The sequence below is a fragment of the Papio anubis genome, chromosome 7, assembly GCF_008728515.1.
Source record: "Papio anubis isolate 15944 chromosome 7, Panubis1.0, whole genome shotgun sequence".
Lineage (NCBI taxonomy): Eukaryota > Metazoa > Chordata > Mammalia > Primates > Cercopithecidae > Papio > Papio anubis.
The window spans coordinates 3736262-3758783 of record NC_044982.1 but is presented as its reverse complement, the minus strand read 5'-3'; the positions used below and the strand labels follow the sequence as shown (position 1 = coordinate 3758783).

At 50.8% G+C, this 22522-nt stretch overlaps 2 protein-coding genes across 10 annotated transcripts in view; one reads left to right on the top strand and one right to left on the bottom strand.

Annotated features, from left to right (window-relative positions):
- Positions 1 to 3352: 3352 nt before the first annotated feature.
- On the bottom strand, positions 3353 to 12054 carry LOC116275674. Its single transcript, XM_031667763.1, has 4 exons — positions 12009 to 12054; positions 11751 to 11932; positions 11261 to 11675; positions 3353 to 3761 (listed from the first exon to the last, which is right to left on the bottom strand). The coding sequence occupies exons 1-4, from the start codon at positions 12052 to 12054 to the stop codon at positions 3565 to 3567; spliced, it is 840 nt and encodes a 279-aa protein (XP_031523623.1). The 3' UTR covers positions 3353 to 3564.
- TRAF3 (TNF receptor associated factor 3) overlaps positions 11952 to 22522 on the top strand; it is a 134632-nt gene continuing 124061 nt past the window's right edge. For 4 of the 9 annotated variants that reach the window (XM_031667789.1, XM_031667790.1, XM_031667786.1 and 1 more), the window contains exon 1: positions 12022 to 12143. In XM_031667789.1, the coding sequence (XP_031523649.1) occupies positions 12053 to 12143 (91 nt within the window). In that variant the 5' untranslated portion in view covers positions 12022 to 12052. Of the gene's footprint in view, positions 12144 to 22522 lie in introns of all 9 variants that reach the window. The other 5 variants (XM_021941596.2, XM_021941598.2, XM_009212302.4 and 2 more) reach the window with 4 other exon arrangements.

The window sequence follows — 22522 nt, the reverse complement described above, 5'->3', positions numbered from 1 at the left end:
CACATACTCAAAAAGAAACAGCAAGGGAGGAAAGGCCATTTCCCGTGACCAAGCCGTCGGGGACAGCCACTCTAGGCTTCATCCTGAGTGCTCGAGGGCCCAACCTGGCAGGGACTTACCCTCCTCCAGCGGCTTCATGGGGTGGCCTCACACGAGCCTGGTGACTGACTTTTAAACAGACTGGTGCCTACATTATGCCCCAAAAGAGGAGATGTGCATCACCCCAGAGGTATAGGAATGAGCCCAAGACACCTGGGCCGGGGGCCACAGGGTCGGCAGAGAGCCCGGGTGGATGCTCACTCCAGTTCTTGGTCCCTTTAATCATGGCCTAAGGCTCCCTACACTTTTGAAAGGAGATCTTAGCTTTCGGAAGGATTGCTGGTGTTCAGCAAATTCTTGTTAAACTGATGAAGCAGAGTTATTTCCATAGCTTGCTAATTCCAAAGAGAGTATTCATTTAAGAAGCTCTTAGGCCAGTCGTGGTGGCTCACGCCTGTAATCCCAGCACTTTGGGAGGCTGAGGCGGGTGGATCACGAGGTCAGGAGATCGAGACCATCCTGGCTAACACAGTGAAACCCCGTCTCTACTAAAAATACAAAAAAAATAAAAAAATTAGCCGGGTGTGGTGGCAGGCACCTGTAGTCCCAGCTACTCAGGAGGCTGAGGCAGGAGAATGGCATGAACCTGGGAGGCAGAGCTTGCCGTGAGCCAAGATAGCACCACTGCACTCCAGCTTGGGCGACAGAGCGAGACTCTGTCTCAAAAAAAAAAAAAAAAGGCAGCTCTTAGACTGTCATTTCAATGGTGAATGCCCCCTGTGACATGAGTTGATTTGGGTACCTTTAGAAAATAGTAGAGGAGGCCGGGCGCTGTGGCTCCAAGCCTGTAATCCCAGCACTTGGGAGGCCGAGATCGGGCGGATCACGCAGGTCAGAGATCGAGACCATCCTGGCGAACACGGTGAAACCCCGTCTCTACTAAAAAAAAAAATACAAAAAAAATAGCCGGGCGAGGTGGCGGGCGCCTGTAGTCCCAGCTACTCCGGAGGCTGAGGCAGGAGAATGGCGGGAACCCGGGAGGCGGAGCTTGCAGTGAGCTGAGATCCGGCCACAGCACTCCAGCCTGGGTGACAGAGCAAGACTCCGTCTCAAAAAAAAAAAAAAAAAAAGAAAATAGTAGAGGAAGCTGGGTGCAGTGGCTCACACCTGTAGTCCTAGCACTCTGGGAGGCCAAGGTGGGCAGATTGCTCGAGCCCAGGAGTTCGAGACCAGCCTGGTCAACATGGTAAAACCCCATCTCTACAAAAAAATACAAAAATTAGCCAGGCGTGGTGGCACATACCTGTAGTCTCAGCTACTCTAGAGGCTGAGATGGGAGGACTGGCTGAGCTTAGGAGGTCGAGGCTACAGTGGGCCATGATTGTGCCACTATACTCCAGTCTGAGTGACAGTGAGGCCCCATCAAAAAAAAAGACACAAATGCAATTGGGCTGTCCCACACATAACCTGGGTAAGAACAAAGTCAGAGTTGGTCACTGAAACAACTCCCAGAGACAGACAACAGCAGGGGTTGAGAGCGGATTCTTTTTTGGGGTAGGGGCAGGGGACAGGATCTTGCTTTGTCACCCAGGCTGGAATGCAGTGGTGCAATCATGGCTCACTACAGCTTCAATCTCCCAGGCTAACACAATCCTCCCACCTTGGCTTCCTGAGTAACTGAGATCACAGGCACATGCCACCACACCTGGCTAATTTTTAAATTTTTTATAGAGACGGGGTCTCACTTTGTTGTCCAAGCTGGTCTCAAACTCTTGGGCTTAAGTGATCCTCCTGCTTTGGCCTCCCAAATAGCTGGTGTTACAGGCAAGAGCCACCATTCCTACACACACACACACACACACACACACATATATATATATATATATTTTTTTTTTTTGAGCCAGGTTCTTGATTGGCCTGGACTGGGTGGAGGTCTGGCCTTGAGTTTCTTTCATGTTCACACTTGGTGAGGCCAGGGGGTGGCCAAAGACCCTCAGTCTTTTTCTTTTTCTTTTTTTTATTTTTTGAGACAGGGTCTCACTCTGTCACCCAGGCTGGCGTGCAGTGGAGCAGCCTTAGCTCACTGCAGCCTTGACCATCTGGGCTCCAATGATCCTCCCACCTCAGCTTCCCAAGTAGCTGGGACTACAGGCAGACACCACCATGTCCAGCTATTTATTTATTTTTGATATTTTGTAAAGACAGAGTCTCATTATGTTGTCCAGACTAATCTCGAACTCTTGGACTCAAGTGCTCCTCCTGCCTCCCAAAGTGCTGGGATTACAGGCATGAGTCATGGCCCTCAGCCAGACTCCAATCTTCAGCCCCGCAAATGCACTTCAAATTCACACATTAAATAAAGGAATCTTGCTTATTATGGCAATGAGAATTCAAGACAGGTTCCTCTGACTCGTCCAGACAGATGGCCCTACTATAAGCTTCTCCAGTGTGGACATGCCAGAGCCAGTCTCGACATGCCAGAGCCAGTCTCAGCTCTGAGCCCAGCTCTGGGCCACGGTCCTGTGCGGGCAGTTACTTATTATGAAGCATGACACAGTGAAACTGGAGGCGTATGGACAGGACAGATGAGACTTGGGGTGGACGGCCCACTCACTCATTCACTCACTCATTCATTCACTTAGTTGAATGTTCTGAGGGCTGCCCAGGGCTTCCTACTATGGAGAGTGAGCATGGTCTCCACCCTCTGCAGGCCACGGGCATCCCTGAGGAGAGGGAACCAGCCAGGAGGACCAAAGCCTCTGGCAGAGAACTGGGTGGCAAGAGGAGGCCTGGCGTTCTCTGCTCAGCACAGTTCAGGGGCACAAGTTGGTTGACCCATGATCTTATTTATTTATTTAGACAGAGTCTCACTCTGTCGCCCAGGCTGGAGTGCAGTGGTGCAATCTTGGTTCACTGCAACCTCTGCCTCCCGGGTCCAAGCGATTTTCCTGCCTCAGCCTCCCAAGTAGCTGGGACTACAGGCGTGCGCCAACACGCCTGGCTAATGTTCATATTTTTAGCAGAGACGGGGTTTCACCACGTTGGCCAGGCTGGTCTCAAACTCCTGACCTCAAGTGATCCGCCCACCTTGCCCTCCCAAAGTGCAGGGATTACAGGCGTGAGCCACCGCACACAGCTCCCAGTGTTGTTTTAATCATGTGGGGGCAGATATCATTTTTACCCACAGCAGTTGATGGTGGAGCCGAGAGTTACACCACCTTTCACATACAGAGGAAAGATAGGCTGATCCTTCCACAGTGTTACAGTGACAGCTTCCAAAAGACCTGTGCCTGTCTTCTGGATTGTCGTGGCACCCCCAGGACACACTGGCCTCGTGGTCCTCACCAGCACTGGCTGCCTTCTCGAAGCTCCCTTGGGGTAGGGCAGGCCAACTAATTTCCGCTCTACAAAAGGGGAAACCCGGGGCCAGGAGGCACCGAAGTGTCTTCCTAAGAGCACACGGTTAGTCATGAGTTGAGTTCTGCTTTTTTGATTTCTGGTGGAGAATTCTGCTCTAGTGATTCCTCACGGGTTCCTTTTTCCTAGGGAGCTCACCACCTCTATTTTTGGGGGGACTTCTTGGCAAGAAGAGCTGGGGGCTTGTCCTGTGGTGTCCTTCATGCTCCAGGCACGAAGCCACTGTGCCAGGCCAGGGGCCCATTTGGGGGTGGATATCATGGGTTTATCATGAATTTGCCTGAAGTTCAACAGATGTTTATCGGCTGGAAGAAAGTGAAGATTAAATAGAAGGTTAGTTTTGATAGAATACAAGCTGTCAATTAAACTTTACAGTGGTCGCCCCATCTCAGAGTAAAACCAAAGTCCTGTCAGGACCCAAAAGGCCATGGATGTCCGGCTCCCCATGTCCCTGCCCCACCCTCGTGTCTATCCTCCACGCCTGTCTCCCTGTGCACGGGCTGCAGGCACATTGGCCACTGCGAGCAGCTCAGCAAAAGCTGCCCTTTGGGAACAGCAGTGATGTGGCCAGAGCCATCTTGGCACACAGACCATGCCCCGTGGATGCCACGTGCCATTTTCTCTCCATTGGTTCTGAAGTGGAGTTTTTATTTTTATTTTTTTTTTGAGACGGAGTCTCACTGTGCTCCCAGGCTGGAGTGCAGTGGCGTGATCTCGGCTCACTGCAAGCTCCGCCTCCCGGGTTCACGCCATTCTCCCGCCTCAGCCTCCCAAGTAGCTGAGACTACAGGCGCCCGCCACCACGCCCAGCTAGTTTTTTGTATTTTTAGTAGAGACGGGGTTTCACCATGTTAGCCAGGATAGTCTCGATCTCCTGACCTCGTGATCCACCCACCTCGGCCTCCCAAAGTGCTGGGATTACAGGCTTGAGCCACCGCGCCCGGCCTTGAAGTGGAGTTTTTAAAAAAGGACTAGACATGTTTCCATGGCATTTGGAGTTGACATTGAACAAACCTAATATGTATCCATTTAAAAACTAGATCAGCACTTTGAGAGGCCGACGCAGGCGGATCACTGGGGTCAGGAGTTCGAGACCAGCCTGGTCAGCATGGGGAAACCCTGTCTCTACTAAAAATACAAAAATTAGCCGGGCGTGGTGGCAGGCATCTGTAATCCCAGCTACTTGGGAGGCTGAGGCAGCAGAATCACTTGAACCCGGGAGGTGGAGGCTGCAGTGAGCCAAGATCAGACCACTGCACTCCAGACTGGGCGACAGACTGGGCGTCTAAACAACAATAACATCAAGCCAGGCACAGTGGCTCATACCTGTAATTCTAGCACTTTGGGAGGCAGAGGCAGGCGGATCACTTGAAGTCAGGAGTTCGAGATCACCCCAACCACCATGGCAAAACCCCCCATCTCTACTAAAATTTAAAAAAAAAATAAAATAAAAATAAATAAATAAATAAATAAATAAATTAGCGAGGTGTGGTGGCGCACATGGGAGGCGGAGGTTGTGGTGAGCCAAGATCGCGCCACTGCACTCCAGCCTGGGCAGCAGAGTGAGACCCTGTCTCAAATAAACAAACCAGATCAATAGGGCCTGCCTATTGGGCACCCACCATCACTTCTGTGGCAGCCACCAGATGAAGGGCAATGCCCCATCCCCCGCTTGCTTTGTCTCAAAGATGGAGACACCTGATGGTTTCCAGTGTTGGGTGTTATTCCTCCGGAAGAGTCCCAGATGTGGGGTCACTGGGTTGAGAGAGATTCGCCTCTGTTTTCAGCACTCAGGACGCTTGTGTTATCAGTTGCTGTCCACAGCTGCGTGCCGATTTTCACTCCCCCAGCTCCCACTTGCTGGAACTGAGAGTCAACTGTGGTCTGTTCAGGACACAAGATAATGTCCCATGGTGGTTCAAATTTATCTGATGCTCAACAGATGTTTTTTGGCTGGAAGAAAGTGAAGATCAAATATGAGGTTAGTTTTGATAGAATACAAGTTGTCAATCAAACTTTATAGTGGGTGCCCCATCTCAGACTAAAGTCCTGTCAGGACCCAAAAGGCCATGGATGTCCGGCTCCCCATGCCCCTACCCCACCCTGTTGTCTATCCTCCGCGCCTCTCTCCCTGTGCACTGGCTGCAGGCACATTGACCTCGCGGAGTGCTCACCGACTCCGGGGCCTCTGGCCAGGCTGTTCCCTCTGCCTGGGCGCTCTCCCCGCTGGTCCCGCGGGTCTGCCTCCTTCTCTCAGGTCTAACATTCACAGGGCACCTCCTCTGCTGCCCTCCCTGGCCTCTCCCTCTAGGCCTCCCCTCTCCTCCCCTGCATTGCTTTCTCTGTAGCTCTCATAGATTCACTTGTGGTGATCTGTTCTCTGTCTCCACCCACAAGAAAGTAAGCTCCGAAAGGCCAGGCATGCAGTTGGTTTTGTGCTGGTGGAGAGCTGGGGGGTGGGGCGTCCCCAACGAGCAGCTCTGGACTGAATGAACACGGGGAAGGAGGGAGGGGTCGCTTCTGTCCCGCAGCCTGTGACCCTACAGACTTGTCCTCAGCCTCGGGGGATGAGGGAGGGCACTGCATGTGCCTCTGTTCATGGTGGGAGGCATAGTGCAATGTTGACAAATTAGATAATTTCTGTACTTTTCAAACATTTCGTTTCATTAATCCAAGACTTAATTGGACCCAATAATTTCCCCCCTCCTAATTTCCAATGTGCAGGGAGGACCAGGGCTCACTTCCTTGGCTGTTCCCAGGTGAGATGAGTTGGGCCCTCCAAGGGCCCGCCAACCACTGGTTTTCCTGGCTGAGTGCAGCGGGTTGCTGAGGGCTGGGGCTGAGTTGCTTAGGATGAGGTTGGGGGTGGGGGCCACAGAGGGGCTATTCTGAGCCTGCAGGTTGGGGACAGTGATGGGGCACAGTGTGCGGCCTCTGAATGGGATTTTAAGGAAGGCATGAGGTGTTCACAGTAAGCTTAATGAGTTTTGCTTCATCCCAATCCTCTTCCCGGTCTCCCATGATGCCTTCAGCAGAAGATGCTTTTTCTTAGGAGCATGATGGAGATGGATTTATTTTCAGAAGGCATTAAAGGTCGAGGTGGGCCAGGTGCGGTGGCTCACGCCTATAATCCCAGCACTTTGGCAGGCTGAGGTGAGTGGGTCACCTGAGGTCAGGAGTTCAAGACCAGCCTGACCAACATGGTGAATCCCCGTCTCTACTAAAAAACAACCAAAAATTAGCCAAGCATGGTGGTGGGCACCTGTAATCCCAGCTACTCAAGAGGCTGAGGCAGGAGAATTGCCTGAACCTGGGATGCTGAGGTTGCAGTGAGCCAAGATCACACCATTGCACTCCAGCCTGGGCAACAGAGCGAGACTACGTCTCAAAAATAAAGGACAGAAAGAAAGGAGGGAAGGAAAGAAGGAAGGAAGGAAGGTCGAGATGGGCGTGGGGCTCCAGGCAAAGCTGCCTGTAGGATGCCAGCCACATCCAAGATTCATGTTCTCCCAAAAGATTTCGGGAAAATGCCAGAGATGTGTGTGCGCGTGTGAGTGTGCATGTGTGCACATGTGTGCATACAAATCCCAGAATGGGTTCCCTAAAATGAGGATGGCTGGGGGCAGTGGCTCACGCCTATAATCCCAGCACTTTGGGAGGTTGAGAAAGGAGGATCGTTTGAGCACAGGAATTCCAGACCAGCCTGGGCAATGTAGTGGGACCCTGTCCCTCCAAAAAAAAAAAAAAAAAAAAAAAACAGTAGTTGGGCATGGTGACACACACTTGTGTTTTCAGCTATTCAGAAGGGTAAAGAGAGAGGACTGCCTGAGCCTGGGAGGTAAAGGCTACAGTGAGCTATGATTGCACCACGGCTCTCCAGCTTGGGTGACAGAGTGAGACCCTGTTAAAAAAAAAAAAAAAGGATATCTTCATCTCCCTGAGCAGTCCATGGAGAAAATCAGAACTGGTTTTCTTCAAACTGATTGTTATTATTACTATTTTTGAGACAGAGTCTGGTTCTGTCACCCAGACTGGAGTGCAGTGGCACAATCTTGGCCCACTGCAACCTCCACCTCCCATATTCAAGCAATTCTCCTGCCTCAGCCTCCCAAGTTGCTGGGATTACAGGCGCCCACCACTATGCCCAGCTAATTTTTTGTATTTTTAGTAGAGATGAGGTTTCACCATGTTGGCCAGGCTGGTTTCGAACTGCTGACCTCAAGTGATCTGCTTGCCTCGGCTTCCCAAAGTGCTAGGATTACAGGCGTGAGCTACCATGCCTGGCCTCTAATTATTTTTATTTTAATTTTTTTGTAGAGACGAGGTCTCACCGTGTTGCCCAGGCTGGTCTCAAACTCCTGTCCTCAAGCGATCCTCCTGCCTCAGCCTCCCAAAGTGCTGGGATTACTGATGTGAGCCAGCTCGCCAGAACTGTTTTTCTGTGGCCAGGGACCCCAGCCTCTCACCTTCCCTGTCATCACTGCCCTCTCCTCCCCTCTCGAATATACCACGTGAGGGATTTGCACACCCACGCCCATCTCCACTTTCCTTCCTTCCTTCTTTCCTTACCTCCTTTCTTTCTTTCCTTTATTTTTGAGATGGAATCTTGCTCTGTTGCCCAGGCTGGAGTGCAATGGCATGATCTCACCTCACTGCAACTTCAGCCTCCCAGGTTCAGGCAATTCTCCTGCTTCAGCCTCTTGAGTAGCTGGGATTACAGGTGCCCGCCACCACGCCTGGCTTGCTCTGCCTCCCCACCCCCATTTCCTCTGTATTTGTTTACAAGCATTCCTGGCCAGAGAAGGGCACCAGCAGCTTGCTTCTTTGCTGGCGACCTCTGCTGTCAGCCAGGGTCTACATCAAGGACAAGATGGGCTTCCCAGCCCAGCTGCCCCAGTGTGCACTCATGATAGAGCAGGGTGCTTTGGCGCCACAACCACTCCAGCTCCCTGAATCCCCTTCGAGATCTTTAGTAGCTCTTTCAGTCTAAAATGGTGCTTTCAAACTTTAGGTCATGAATCAAAAGTAAGTTTAGAGGGTCATGGCCAGCATTAAAAAATAAACAGAACGGAAAATATCGGAGTGCGTCGCAGGTTTGAGATGATCTGTTGTTACATGTGTGTACACACACAGGTTATGAACAACTGGGTTACCATGTAAAATGTATTCAAAGATTCAGAAGCCACTTGTTGGAATAGTTACTAAAACTGTGATTCTGCCATGCATCAGGCTCCGCCCCCCAAGGCTGGGCACAGTGGCTCACGCCCGTAATTCCAGCACTTTGGGAGGTCAAGGCTGGCGGATCACCTGAGGTCAGGAGTTCAAGACCAGCCTGGCTAACATGGTGAAACCCCATTTCTACTGAAAATATAAAAAATTAGCCAGGTGTGGTGGTGCACGCCTGTAATCCCAGCTACTCAGGAGGCTGAGGCAGGAGAATAACTTGAACCCGAGAGGTGTAGGTTGCAGTAAGCCGAGATCGCGCCATTGCACGCCAGCTTGGACAACAAGAGTGAAGCTCTGTCTCAAAAGAAAACAAAACAAATCAAAACCAAGGTCTCCACCCCCCAGCCCCAGGCATGTTTGAGTGCGAGAAGTTGCCAGCACCCTTCAGCCCAAGTTGACCCACAGGGGCCAATGGTTTTTGTGTGGGAAGGCGCCACCTGAGGCACAGACCATCACATTCAGGGAGAGGTGTAACAAAACCCCTTTCCTAGCCCTGAAGCCCCCAGCACTCTGCTCTGAATACCTTTTCCTTCTCACTGAAAAACAAACAGGATGGCCTTCTGAGCTGTTGCATGTCTGTGAGTCACTTGAGTATCTGCATGCACCTCTCCCAGAAATGCAGCAAGCAGAACATGTAATGCCACATCAACTCCTGTGAGAAATGTGTCCAAAGATGCTGTCAGTTTGTTGTTGGACGTTGCCATAGGGAACAGAGATCTGCCTTTGAAGTACAGCAAGGAGAGAGCTCTCCTTCCTGCCCAGTGGCTCTAATTGCAGGGGTGAGAACACCGGCCCCCAACCCCCAAAGCAGTTGCCCTGCTTGGGGCAAACTTCTTTGTCCTGTGCCCCTTCAATTCCCCACAGCAGAGGATCTGCAGAACTGCTCAATTGGAGAAGAAAAAGGAGGAGGAGGAGGGGAGGGAGGGAATCGGTCTCACCAGCAGAGGGCTCAGCCTGGTTGTGCCTGACTTCATTCTGAACGTTGCTTTCCAATGCTAGGCTGGAGCATGAAAGGAGCCGCAGAAAACCCTCTCATGGGTCTTTGGACCTTCTGCCTTGCTTCTTCTTCTTTTTAAATTATTTGTTTATTTATTTATTTTTCCTTTTTTGAGACAGGGTCTCACTCCATTGCCCAGACTGGAGTCCAGTGGTGCCATCATGGCTCACTGCAGCTTCAACCTCATGGGCTCAAGCAATCCTCCCGCTTCAGCCTCCCAAAGTGCTGGGACCACAGGCATGAGCCACCATCCTTTTTTTTCCCCAGACAGAGTCTCGCTCTGTCGCCCAGGCTGGAGTGCAATGGCACATTCTTGGCTCACTGCAAACTCTGCCTCCTGGGTTCAAGTGATTCTCTTGCCTCAGCCTCCTGGGTAGCTGGGATTACAGGCGCCCTCCACCACACCTGGCTGATTTTTATATTTTTAGTAGAGACATGGTTTCACCACGTTCGCCAGGCTGGTCTCGAACTCCTGACCTCAGGTGACTTGCCTGCCCACGGCCTCCCAAAGTGCTGCGATTATAGGCGTAAGCCATGGTGCCTGGTCCATGTCCTGCTTCTTTTAAAACAACCAAAAATAGTCCAGCCTAGGGAACGGAGTCTCTCCTGATTTTGGCAAAGTTAAACCAGATCCTAGGTAACACACAGCATAAGGTAGGTGTTGGGAGTGGGCCCCAGTCGACAGGGTGCCAGGACTGTGGGCTGAGCAGGGCTGGGGACATGGGAGGCCTCGGTGCCTGGGTTATGGGAAGTGGGTTGGGACCCTGAGCCTGAGGTCAGTAACATCCCAACTCCTCACAGGCAAGAAAGGGCACCTGAGGCTCCCAAGGGGAGTCCACCATGGGGGCGGGGGAGATCGCTGGACTCCAGTAGTCCCTGTGAGGGACGGCCAAGGCTGGCCTGTCACCACTAAAAGAGCTGTGCCTGTGGCGCAGACAGAGGTGCCACTGTGGCCTGGTGAGTGTGACTGTAGAACAAGCACCTGTTGGGCTAATGGAGCCAGAGACATGGCTGCAGCAGCCAGGTTGGACTATCTGAGGTTCTGGAACATTCCATGGGTGAAGCTTCAAGGGGAGATGCTGGACTTCCTGCCTCCACTCACATGAGTCACTGGAGCAGTACAAGAAGACAGACTGGCCTTGGCTACTCACACTGGTCTCAGCTCTGGGGTAGGGCTCTTTATAAGCCTTCTCCAGAAGTGAAAAATGCAAAGTCCTCTGTCTCCTCACCACTGACTTGCAAACTCCAGCGAAAGCCTCACCCCTCAGTTGGCCCATAGTCGCCCAGAAGCCCTCCTTTCGCTCCCCATCTCGCCAGGCCCAGCCAGGCTGGCTGCTGTCTTGGTGGGCCTAGGTGAATCACTGATGTCATCACTGATGCCTTTGGGGCAGAAAGCCCTCGGGAGCAACGCACAGGCCCCAGCGGCCTGGTGTGCAGGGGCAGCCAGGACCGCCGAGGACGCTGGGGGCACGTGGCAAACTGGCCACCCCGTCCACCCGTGAGCAAGACACCACTCGGGGGTGTGGGAAGGTCCCCGGGAGGGAGAAAGGAAAGTGCCACCAAACTAATGTGGAGCCCTACCCTCTGCACGCGAAAGGGGCCCCACGGCCTGAGTCACCCTCAGCCCCACCTGCGTGTGCGCCAGGGTGCGTGGCCTGGTATGAGTGCCAACGGTGTTACTGAGCGTGTGTGCGCGTGTCCGCGTGAGGGGCGTGTGAGCGTCGTGTATGCGTCCGCTACAGTGCGGGGGGCCGCATGTCGGACCCGTACGTGTACGTAGGGGTCGCGTGTGGCCATGGGCACACGGGCGTGCACGCGCGGGGGCTGCGTATGCCGGCGTGGGGGGCGCGGGCCAGGTGGCCGCGGGGAGGAGCGGCGCCCGCACCTCTCGGCCCCCACGCGGCCTGCGTGGCTTTTTGACCCGGAAAGGCGGGGACACGGGGACGCGCGGCGGCGGGGGCGCGGCGGGGGCGGCGCAGAGCGTGGAAACCAAAGACTACAACAGAACTAAGAGGTAAAGGCGCCGGTCCGTCCCCGCCCCGCGCCGCCGCGCCACGCCGTTACTAAAGACCGAACCGGGCGGGCAGCTGAGCGCGAGGCCCTGCCAGCAGGTCGCAGACGCCTCCGGGGACAACGGGCGCGTAAGAGACCGGCAGCGCTCGCCAGGCTCCTGCCGCTCCGCGCGCAGGCAGCGGGAGCGAGGCGGCAGGCGCCGGGGATTTCCAGCGCGCGAGAGGAAGTGCCTGCGCGGGACTGCGTGAGGGAGCGAGGGAGCGAGGGCTATGGCGCAGCCACCACCGCGATGAAGCAGGGATTACAATATGGGGACTTTCAACCAGCAGCAGCGGCCCCAGCTCTTCCCCGCCCCCCGCCATGGGGCAGCCCGGGGGAGCAGGACGCTGCGGACCGCGGCGGAGGACGCGCCCGGCGCCCGTGAGCCGGTCGAGCGGCGGCGGACCGCGAGGTAAGGCGCCGCGGCGGGCGGGCGGGCCTCCGGCGCGCGGCCGGGCGCCTCCATCCCAGTCGCCTCCATCCCGCGCCCTCGGCGGCGGGGCCCGGGGGCCTCAGAGCTGCCCGGCGCGGGCCCGGCCCGGCGCAGGCCCGGCCCGTCCCGGCGGCGAGTGCGGGGCGCGGCTTTAGCCTGGCCCCGCGCCCCAACCCGGCTGCCTCCCGCCCCCGGACGCCTCAACTTCGGCAAACTTTGTCCCGGAGGCCAGGCTCGGGGCCCGAAGGGCCCCGGACGCCCGCAGCTTTTCAGGAAACGGGGCGCGCAGGCCTCGCCACGGCCGTGACCCCCGCGGGCGTTGAGGACCCGGCACCCCGCGGGGCCGCGGGTTTCACGCGGAGGGACGGCGGCTCAGGAGCTGCGTGGCCGAGCGCGCTGCCCGGGCCGGCCGGGGGGGCCCGGGCGTTATTGGAAAGTTGGTCCTGAGTCATGCCGCCGCAGAGGCGCCTCCGACCGCTTGGGGGGCGGCGCGGGGGGTCCGGGTTGGGCTCAGGGCGCGAATTCCCCTCCCGCGGCCGCCGAGGGCCGGCGACTCCCGGGGCACCGGGCAGCTCCGGGCCGCGGGCTCTGCGTCTTCCCCGCGGGCGCCAGGCGGCTCTCGGCGGGCTGGCAGGTTCCACGCCGCCAGCCAGCCCCGTGTGGGGACTTCGGTCTAGTATTTGAACCCGAGGAGAGAATTCTGTGTGGAAAATTCTCTCCCTTCGATTTGAAATAGTAACAAACTGGAAACGGATGAGGTGTTGTGGACGTGCTTGGAAATCCAAGAAGCCTTCAGATTACGAGCCGTTGACGGGACCAGTTGTATTTCACATTTTTCGAATTAAGCTCAGAATCAGTTTTCAGAATGAGATGTGATGCGTGGTGTGTGTGTGTCTGTGTGTGTATGGATATAATTCATTCATTTTTGTGGCGTCAGAAAGGTTATGTCGAGCGTTGTAGCGGCTTCTTAATTTACATTCACAGCATACAACTGAAGAGGAGCCATTATTTATTTTTTTTTTCTAGCATTTGCTGCGACTACACACTGCCGGAGCGTTTGGAAATGTTGTTTGCTGTTACCCTGTATGTGTCTATAAAATTCTTACTGTAGGGAATGGCCAAGTGGACCATCAGTTCGTCCTGAGATCTTCTCATGTCTCTCACGTCTTTGAAAATGGCCTGTGAAAAGACTGCATCATATGTAGGATGTCTGGCAAAATAGTGTACAGCGTTCTTTTCTCAAATGAGAGGAAATGTGTACCTTTTCACCGCGTTGTGACAATGTAAATGTTGAGAATTAGTCTAAAGATGAAAATTCTTTGGCCAAAGCAAGATAAGCCTTATCGGTATGAAAACTGGAAAATATCACATGGGACTGGAAATCCTGTGAGTGGGTGCTCATGACGGAAACCCTGACAGACCTTGGATTCCAGCATCGCTAGTGAAAATCAGACCTTATCATGGATAAGGGTTAAGATGTAAGGTGTCTCACCCAGACGCCATCTGTTCCAGCTGTCAATGCAGAAGCCAGGAAAGGAGAGAGAGATGGCCAGGGAGAATTCCAGCTTTTTTTTTTTTTTTTTTTTTTTTTGAGACATTCATGTGAATTTCTCTGCGAGGGGAAAGAAGACCAATTATTTTCCTTGGATGCTATCCCTTCTTTTGGAATTAATAAGATGGCTTCACTCAGTGAGAAGCTGTAAAGAGATTTCACTGGAAACAGGCAGTAACAGTCTCCAGTTGTTTCTGTTAATACCATCAAAATATCCCTACTCTTGTTTGTGCCTTGAAGAAAGTCCTTCATTAACTGAGACGTCTGAGCCTGCGTTGCGGATTCTGATTCTCTAAATACTCCTGCAAGAATCCCTTTAATTTTTGACTGTGCAACTCAAGAAGGACCTTTCTGGGGTATTATCAGGATATGCATGCTAATGATACTGTCAGGTTAGATGAGAATGATTGATCACTCCCTTAAAATCCTTTTTTATGATGTTAAAGCTGTACTTTAAGAAAGATAAAACTGCTACTGTGGCGTTGCAAGTCTGAGCTAGCTCAGGCAAACAAAGGAAATTGCGTTAAATTTGCCCAATTCTATTTTCTCTTCATATAGCAAGACTCTCCAAACAGCAAGTGATCTAACCTATCAAGTATTATGCAATAGTTGAATTTCCTTGCAGTGGTCAGTTTAAAGAACTGTTAACTTAGCAGAGGCGACGTTTCGTGGCCAAGGCCCTCAGGGTCCATTCCATGGAATCAGGGACTCCTTGCTGCTGCTTTGCGAGTGTTCGTGGAGGAAGAAAAATTACTTGGTATTCTTTTTGTGTGGAGGAGTCATAAGAACTGACCTCAGATACAGAGAAAGTGGGAAGAGTGAGAAAGAGGGAGGTGAGGCCAGAGGATTTGGAAGGCTACCAGAGAGAGTCAGCCGAGACCTGAGTGTGGAGATGATGCTTAGACTCGCTTTGAGCAGTGGGGATGAAGCCAGAATGAGGGAGGCCTAGACGCCCGAGAGAGGTACACGGGATAGGTGCCATGCGGTCTGCACCAGTGCAGCAGGCTTTGGGTCCCAAAGATGCGAATGGAAATAGAAGAAAATGCAGTTTTAAACAGAACAGGAAAAAAAAAAAAGAGAAAATGTTATGTGTGCTTGTGTAAAATTTATTATTCATAATTAAAATACAAAATGCCTTTCTCATTTGAGAAAGCCTTTATTGACTAAGTTCTGCACAACAGTATTCCAGGAAAGGGGATGGGAGACGGACCACCCTAGGGAGAAGGCGGCGGAGTTTTTTACTATTAAGCTTAATACCTTTCTTGTTTGTTTGTTTTGGTGAAGCTTATTGTCGGCCTGTGCAGATGACTTGTAGTAGGCTGGCAGGTAGTGGGATGTCATAAATGCTGATGCCTGTTGGTTTCTATCAACTTTAGGAATCAGGTGGGAATTGATGCTGCATTCTGTATTCCTCGAGATAAGTGGATCATTAATTGGGACTTGGGAGTCTTTTTCTCATTGAATTAATGTTCAGTTAATGTGCCCTGAGTTCTCATAATGTTCTGGTTACCGTGCTGGGAAAAGTGAGACACAGCACCCGTCTGCTGGGGTGTGATCTGCAGGGATATAGGCCATCTTGACCCCTGTGCACGGTGAGGGGACGTGCCAGAAACCAACAGATACTTGACTGAGACAGACCAGGACAGAGCTTATGGCAGGACGCATAAGGAAAAAGCCAGCATCCTGCCCTCAGGTGCTAACCATTTGGCAGAGACTACTTTCTCCCACCAGGAAGAAACCAGCAAGTCAAAATGTAGGATGAGATGAATTAGTGGATTGTGTAGAATTCTAGAAGTGTGACGGGAATCCATAAGGGAAAGAGAAAGCTCTTGGTTGGCTGAGGTAGTTGGGTAAGTCTTCTGGGAAGCGGCGTTGAGTTGAGGCCCAGTGTCAGGAAAGCTCTGGTATAGTGGGGCCATCTGGGCCCCCTTACAGGGCCCCCTCCCACTTTGTTTTGGTAAGATGGGATCTGACAGCTTGCCATCCTGTCACTCCTTGCCAGTAGATGCAGGGCTGGCCATGCGGCTGCTCATTGGGTTTCTAGTTGGGAAGTTGCATGTGCTGGCCTTTGGCTCTTGTGACTGGGAGCTCATGTGGGTCAGGCATACTGTACTGTGAAGGGCATGGTCTGTGGAGGGGAACAGAGCAGCGGGCCCTAACCTGGGTGACACCACTTGGCTGTCCCTACCATTTTTCATTGCATGTAGAAAGTCTCAAAAGTGGCAGGGGAGGGGTGTAAATGTTAAAAAGCCCCTTCCTAGCCTGACATGCTCACCTGTGGTCCCAGCTACCCCAGAGAATGAAGTGGGAGGATCACTCTAGTCTGGGTAACACAGTGAGACTCCTGGCTCTAAAATAAATTTATTTATTTATTTATTTATTTTATTTGAAATGGTCTCACTCTGTTGCCCAGGCTGGAGTACAGTGGCCCGATCTTGGCTCACTACAACCTCCACCTCCTGGGTTCAAATGAGTCTCCTACCTCAGCCTCCCTAGTAGCTGGGATTACAGGTGCCCACCACCACACCTTGCAATTTTTTTTTTTTTTTTTTTTTTGAGGCAGAGTCTCACTCTGTCACCCAGACTGAAGTGCAGTGGCGTGATCTCAGCTCACTGCAACCTCCACCTCCGGGATTCAGGCGATTCTCCTGCCTCAGCCTCCTGAGTAGCTGGGGACCACAGGTGCGTGCCACCATAACTAGCTAATTTTTGTATTTTTAGTAGAGGTGGGGTTTCACCATCTTGGCCAGGCTGGTGTCAAACTCCAGACATCAAGTGATCCACCTGCCTTGGCCTCCCAAAGTGCTGGGATTACAGGCGTGAGCCACTGTGCCCAGCCTTCCCAGCTAATTTTTGTATTTTTCAGTAGAGACAGGGTTTTGCCACGTTCGCCAGACTAGTCTTGAACTCCTGACCTCAGGTGATCCGCCCACCTCAGCCTCCCAAAGTGCTGGGACTACAGGCGTGGGCCACCACACTCAGTCTATTTATTTTTTTGAGATGGAATCTTCTATTGCCCAGGCTGGAGTGCAGTGGTGCAGTCTTGGCTCACTGCAGCCTCTCCCTCCTGGGCTCAAGTGATTTTCCTGCCTTAACCTCCTGAGTAGCTGGGACTACAGGTGCCTGCCCCCATGCCTCATAAGATACAAAGTACAAAATACAAAATGTATTTTGTATTTTATACAAAAACATAAAAATTTTGTATTTTTAGTAGAGAGTGGGTTTCACCATGTTGGCCAGCCTGGTCTCGAACTCCTGACCTCAAGTGATCTACCCATCTCAGCCTTGCAAAGTGCTGGAATTACAGGCGTGAGCCACCACACCCTGCCCTGGCTCTAATATTTTTAAAAAGTCCTTCCCCCAACCTACTCCTGTGTCATCCATGCTTAAATCACCTCAGTCTCCTTAATTCTCAAGAACTGAAAAATTGGGGCCGTACATTTCATTTCACAATTTACTTTTTTTCTAGGATTGTTCCATGCTGATTTCGAGAATTAAAAAAAAAAAATTAAATGGAGGCTATTTGGTGGTAACTTCTCATGGGGCAGTTCTATCAAGAAAGATATGAAGATCAGCTTCTTTGACATTCTGATTTCCTTTCCAGTTGAAACACTTATTCTATGGTAGAACCCAAAAGCGTATTTATTGGAAACTTGATTTCTTTAAGTGGAGAGAAAAGCTAAATTGATTAACCAAGTAGAGTAATACAAATCTGTAAGGCAACAGTAGCATCAAAGTGGTGAAATGTGAATCTCCAGGAGTCATGAAAATTGTAATGAAGGTTTTCCGAGATTAATTTTGTGTCCTGGAAGGTTACTGCCAATTAGGAGGCCTATGTCCACAAGGTAATGAGGTGCTTGTTAGGCCTTCCCTCCTTTCCCCAAGGGCCAGGCAAATGGTAAGCTCTTGGTCGGTGTTTGTGGCCAGATTCTGCAAGCCGGGAAGACAGGAGGGATGTGACAGATTCCCACAGTGGTTCCGTGTGTTTGCAATGTGTGTCGGCAGTTGGGTGTGCCTTGTAGCGGCCTCCCTTAGCTGTGTGTTCCTGGAGGTCAGGCTTCCATCCTCCCGTTCTGATAATACTTAGCTCCAGGATTAGTTGCATTGGGGGTTTGTTTGGTGGAAAGTTTCATTTCACCATGTAATTTTCTTGGATGCTTTTAATGACTTAAAAGCTGGAAGAACAGGAAAACTAGTTCTCTTGAGCTCTTTCATGTCCAGTAATACTCAGAAATTATAACTTTATGCTGCAAATTAAACCTGCTGCTTGAAACATTATTATAGGGTAAATTAACAGTTTAGGTTTCAGAGGCTTTTCTGTGTGACTTTCCCCTTAGTGGGAGGGGGTTTGGTAAGCCCATTAAGTTTTATCTTAAAATTTAATGTGAATTGTACATTGTCCTCCGTAATATGGTTGATTGTTTTAATATAAACTTACCTTGTTCCCTAAATCTTTTAAAACTCTTGGTTCTCCAAAAGATGTATTGTGTTTCTGGAATCCCACTGTGGATTCCTGGAGCTGTCCACCTCACAGCTGGAGAAGTGTGGCATAGTGGAGGGTACCAACTTTGAGGATCTGAATTCCAGTCTGCCCTCTGTATTTAGTGGTAGAATGACCTTGGGCAGGCTGCTTGGCCCCGCTGAATTGATTTCCCTATCTATACAATGGAGCTACTAGCACCAGGGACATCACTTGCTTTTTATGAGTTAGATGGATGGGAAAGCATTGTGGAGATGTTAATTTTCACAGTATTAGAGGATCGAGGTGTAATACAGTAAGAATGTTAAGATCTCAGAATGTAAATATCAGATCTTGTTAGTTAGGGACCACAGAAGTTTTCTAGTTGAGGTCTCTTATTTTATGTGGGAGGCAGCTGAGGCTCTGAGAGTTCGGGTCAGCACCTCTCACAAGGCAAATAATGACAAAGCAAGGGCTATTCACCCAGGGTAGGTTTTTCCCTACCTAATTCCAAGGAGGGTTAATTGAGAATTATTGAATCACCCACACTTTTTTTGAGAACTTTCTAAGTGCTAGGGGCTATGCTCGTTGCTAAAGCTAAGAAGTCAGATAGGATGCCGTCTGATCATGTGGTAGGTGCCACGACAGTGGAACAGAGGCTCTGGTGCATTGTGGAGGCGCTGTGCAGTTTCGACCTGGGTTAGGAGGAGGCATTTCCCAAGGAGGTAACTCTTAGGGAAGCTAGCAGCAGGAGTGGGGAATTCTGGGCTAGCAGGGAGTCACCTGGCAGAGGGCCCATGAGTCGGAAGGGGTTCTGCTGTGGCTGTCCTTCAGGGGAGCGGGTACAGGAAAAGGAACCCGGCCACTTCTGGGTGCTGCCTTTGTGACAGCCTAACTTCTGAGGTAGGAATTCTCCCCATTTTACAGATGAGGAAAAGGAAGAGCAACAGGCCTGCTGGACCCCAGAGTTCATGGTTTCACCACAGCTGAACTACAGTGCAGTTTTAGATTTTCTTCAGGTTCTAAACTTCTTAGTTTTGCTTTCAGAGTAGACTTTAGTTTTGCTGCTAGAGAGTGCTTTTTTTAAAAATGGTGTATTTTTCATACAGCCTTTCCCTTTCATCCAACATCTGTTTTGCCTATATGGCTGATTATTCTAGGCCGCACTCCATTCCATCTCTGCCATGAGTTCCTTTCTTACAGCAGCCCCCTCGTATTTACTGTCCTTTGACACATTTGGTTGGGAGGTTCTTTTCGCAGTGGCTCAGATGCTTCTTACAGCTTGCTGAGTAGCAGTCCCTAACCTGATTTGCTAATGTGTTTTCTTTCCCCTTTCTCTCTTAATTTACATTTAAACTGGTAGTCTAGTAATAATGACAGCATTTAGTCATTATGTCTTTACAGGGTTTTACAAACATTAGCTTGTTAGTGATGAACAAGTCCCCAAGGCCTGGTCACTCTGTAGAGAGCATAATGGTTACAGCCTAGCACCTATTCATCTTGAATTTAATTGTAACTACAGATTGCCTGTGGAAATATGAGTTAAAGGCATGGAAGCCGTCACCGCCGTTAGCAGGGAAATGATGTTTGGCTATTTTGGAGAATACTTAAGGTGGCTCTTCTGCGAGAACCACTGTCAAGGTTTTGAACTTGCAACCAGGAGGGGTCAGTGGTGGCTGAGCAGAGATGTAGGGGCTTGTTTCATGGCCATCTGTACCTGCTCCAGGAAGGACTGTGAATAAGAGAATGCGGCCGGACACTGAGGCCACTAGGTCAGGCCCTTGGGATGACAGAGGGTAGATTTATTTGTTCTTAGACCTAAGTGAGCCCTTGTAGGGTGGAGGCAGTGGCATGAGAGCCTTCCCTGCCTTCTCCAGATTGAGGGATGTTTCTGTGCATCTGGAATAGGTCTCTAGGGTTGAGACGACAAGCTTCTCAAGGGTTGGATCACTTCATTCTTTGTATTGCTACAGTCTGGCCTAAGATGGACCCAGTAAAAACGAGACCAGTTTATGCATGGAAGGAATCAGCCCTGCTTTGAATTCTGGTCTGTCCTTCTGCTAACTGTGCTGTTAAATTCCTCTTCCTTTCTAAGCCTCAGTTTTCTCATCTATGCAAAGGTAACTGTGGAGTTCACAGTCACACAGAAAAGCCTCTGAAACCTAAACTCTCCATCTGGAGATGGATGGTGGTGATGGTCACACAACATTATGAATGTATTTAATACCACTGGACTATACACTTGAAATGATTACGATGGTAAATTTTGTTATGTGTATCTTACCATAATAAAAAAAGTAATTGAGACCTACACGTGAGCCTAGGCTTGGCGCAGAGGTTCGTGCCTGTAATCCCAGCACATTCAGAGGCCGAGGTAGGTGGATCACCTGAGGTCATGAGTTCGAGACCAGCTTGACCAACATAGTGAAACCCCATCTCACCTAAAAATACAAAATTAGCCGGACGTGGTGGCGCATGCCCGTAATTCCAGCTACTTGGGATGCTGAGGCAGGAGAATTGCTTAAACTCGGGAGGCAGAGGTTGCAGTGAGCCCAAGATTGTGCCATTGCACTCCAGCCTGAGCAACAAGAGTAAAGCTGCGTCTAAAAAAAAAAGCCTGTGCCAGGTGCAGTGGCTCATACCTGCAGTCCCAGCACTTTGAGAGGATGAGGCAGGGGGATCGCTTGAATCCAGGAGTTCTAAACCAACCTGGGCAACATAAGACCTTGTCTCTACAAAAAATTTAAAAATTAGCTAGTCATGGTGGTGTGCTCCTGTAGTCCCATCTAACTACTCAGGAGGCTGATGCGGGAGGATTGCTTGAGCCCATGAAGTCAAGGCTGCAGTGAGGTGTTATTGTATCACCGTACTTTAGCCTGGGTGACTCAGTGAGATCCTGTCTCAAAACAAGAACAAGAAAAATGGGAGCATGTGAGAGAATATAAGAACCTAGTGTTTCAGAAGTGACCATTTCTCTTCCCCTTTCCTCTCCTGAGTGATTTCGTAAAGGGAATGACTTACTAGCAAGGCGGATGGCAGGCCGTCTTGGAAGTATGGCCTGTCCCTGGAAGAAGACTGGTGGGAGTAGAAGGACATTATTGGACTGCAAATAAATTATTTATAAAAAGGGTAAAATGTCTAGAAAGTGAAATCACAGTATATTTGCACAAAAGGAACATCTATTGATATCTCCCCTTTTTAAAAGCAGTTTTAGCATATGAATTTTTGTGTATTTAAAATCATATTTTAGCACTTTATTTTTTTCTGTTATTTAGCAATAATAGTGTTCTTCAATTTGAGCTGGGTGTGGTGGCTCATGCCTGTAATCCCAACACGTTGGGTGGCTGAGGGGGGCAAATCGCTTGAGGTCAGGAGTTCGAGACCAGCCTGGCCAACATGGTAAAATCCCTTCTCTACTAAACCAAAAAAAAGAAATTAGCTGGGTGTGGTGGCACGTGCCTGTAGTCCCAGCAACTGAGGCAGGAGAATTGCTTGAATTCGGGAGGTGGAGGTTGCAGTGAGCCGAGATGGCACTACTGCACTCCAGCCTGGGTGACAGTGAGACTGTCTCCAACAACAACAACACTTCGATTTATTCAGGTCTCTGTTCACATTTCACCTCTTCAAAGGGGTCTTCCCTGAACACCCTAATTAAACAGCCCATGCTGTTGCTCTGGTTACTTGCCTTGCTTTTTTTTTTTTTTTTTTCCCATAGCAGAAAATGTTTTTCCTTCCCTTTTTCTTTTTGAGATGGAGTCTCGTTCTGTCACCCAGGCTGGAGTGCAGTGGTGTGATCTTGGCTCACTGCAACCTCTGCATCCCAGGTTCAAGCGATTCTCCTGCTTCATCCTCTCGAGTAGCTGGGGTTACAGGTATGTGCCACCACACCTGGCTAATTTTTGTATTTTTTTAGTAGTGGCTGGGGCTGGGCGCGGTGGCTCATGCCTGTAATCCCAGCACTTTGGGAGGCTGAGGTAGGTGGATCACGAGGTCAAGAGATCGAGACCATCCTGGCCAACATGGTGAAACCCCGTCTCTACTAAAAATACAAAAATTAGCTGGGCATGGTGGCACATGCCTGTAGTCCCAGCTACTCAGGAGGCTGAGGCAGGAGAATCACTTGAACCCGGGAGGCAAAAGTTGCAGTGAGCTGAGATCATGCCGCTGTACTCCAGCCTGGGCAACAGAGCAAGACTCCGTCTCAAAAAAAAAAAAAAAAAAAAAGGTTGGGCACGGTGACCTGAGCCTGTATGTAGTCTCACCTACTCCAGAGGCTGAGGCAGGAGGATTGCTTGAGCCCAGGAATTCGAGGCTGCAGTGAACTGTGATCGTACCACTGTACTCCAG

Bases quoted from the DNA above. Each gene is read 5' to 3' on its own strand.
- LOC116275674 (XM_031667763.1), bottom strand. From the start codon at position 12,054: ATGGCGGGGGGCGGGGAAGAGCTGGGGCCGCTGCTGCTGGTTGAAA. The intron at 11,933-12,008 runs GTCCCCATATTG...TCCCTCACGCAG, and splicing joins GCCGCTGCTGCTGGTTGAAA to TCCCGCGCAGGCACTTCCTC. The intron at 3,762-11,260 runs GTAGGGCTCCAC...ACTTTCTTCCAG, and splicing joins GCCCCTTTCGCGTGCAGAGG to CCGATAAACATCTGTTGAAC.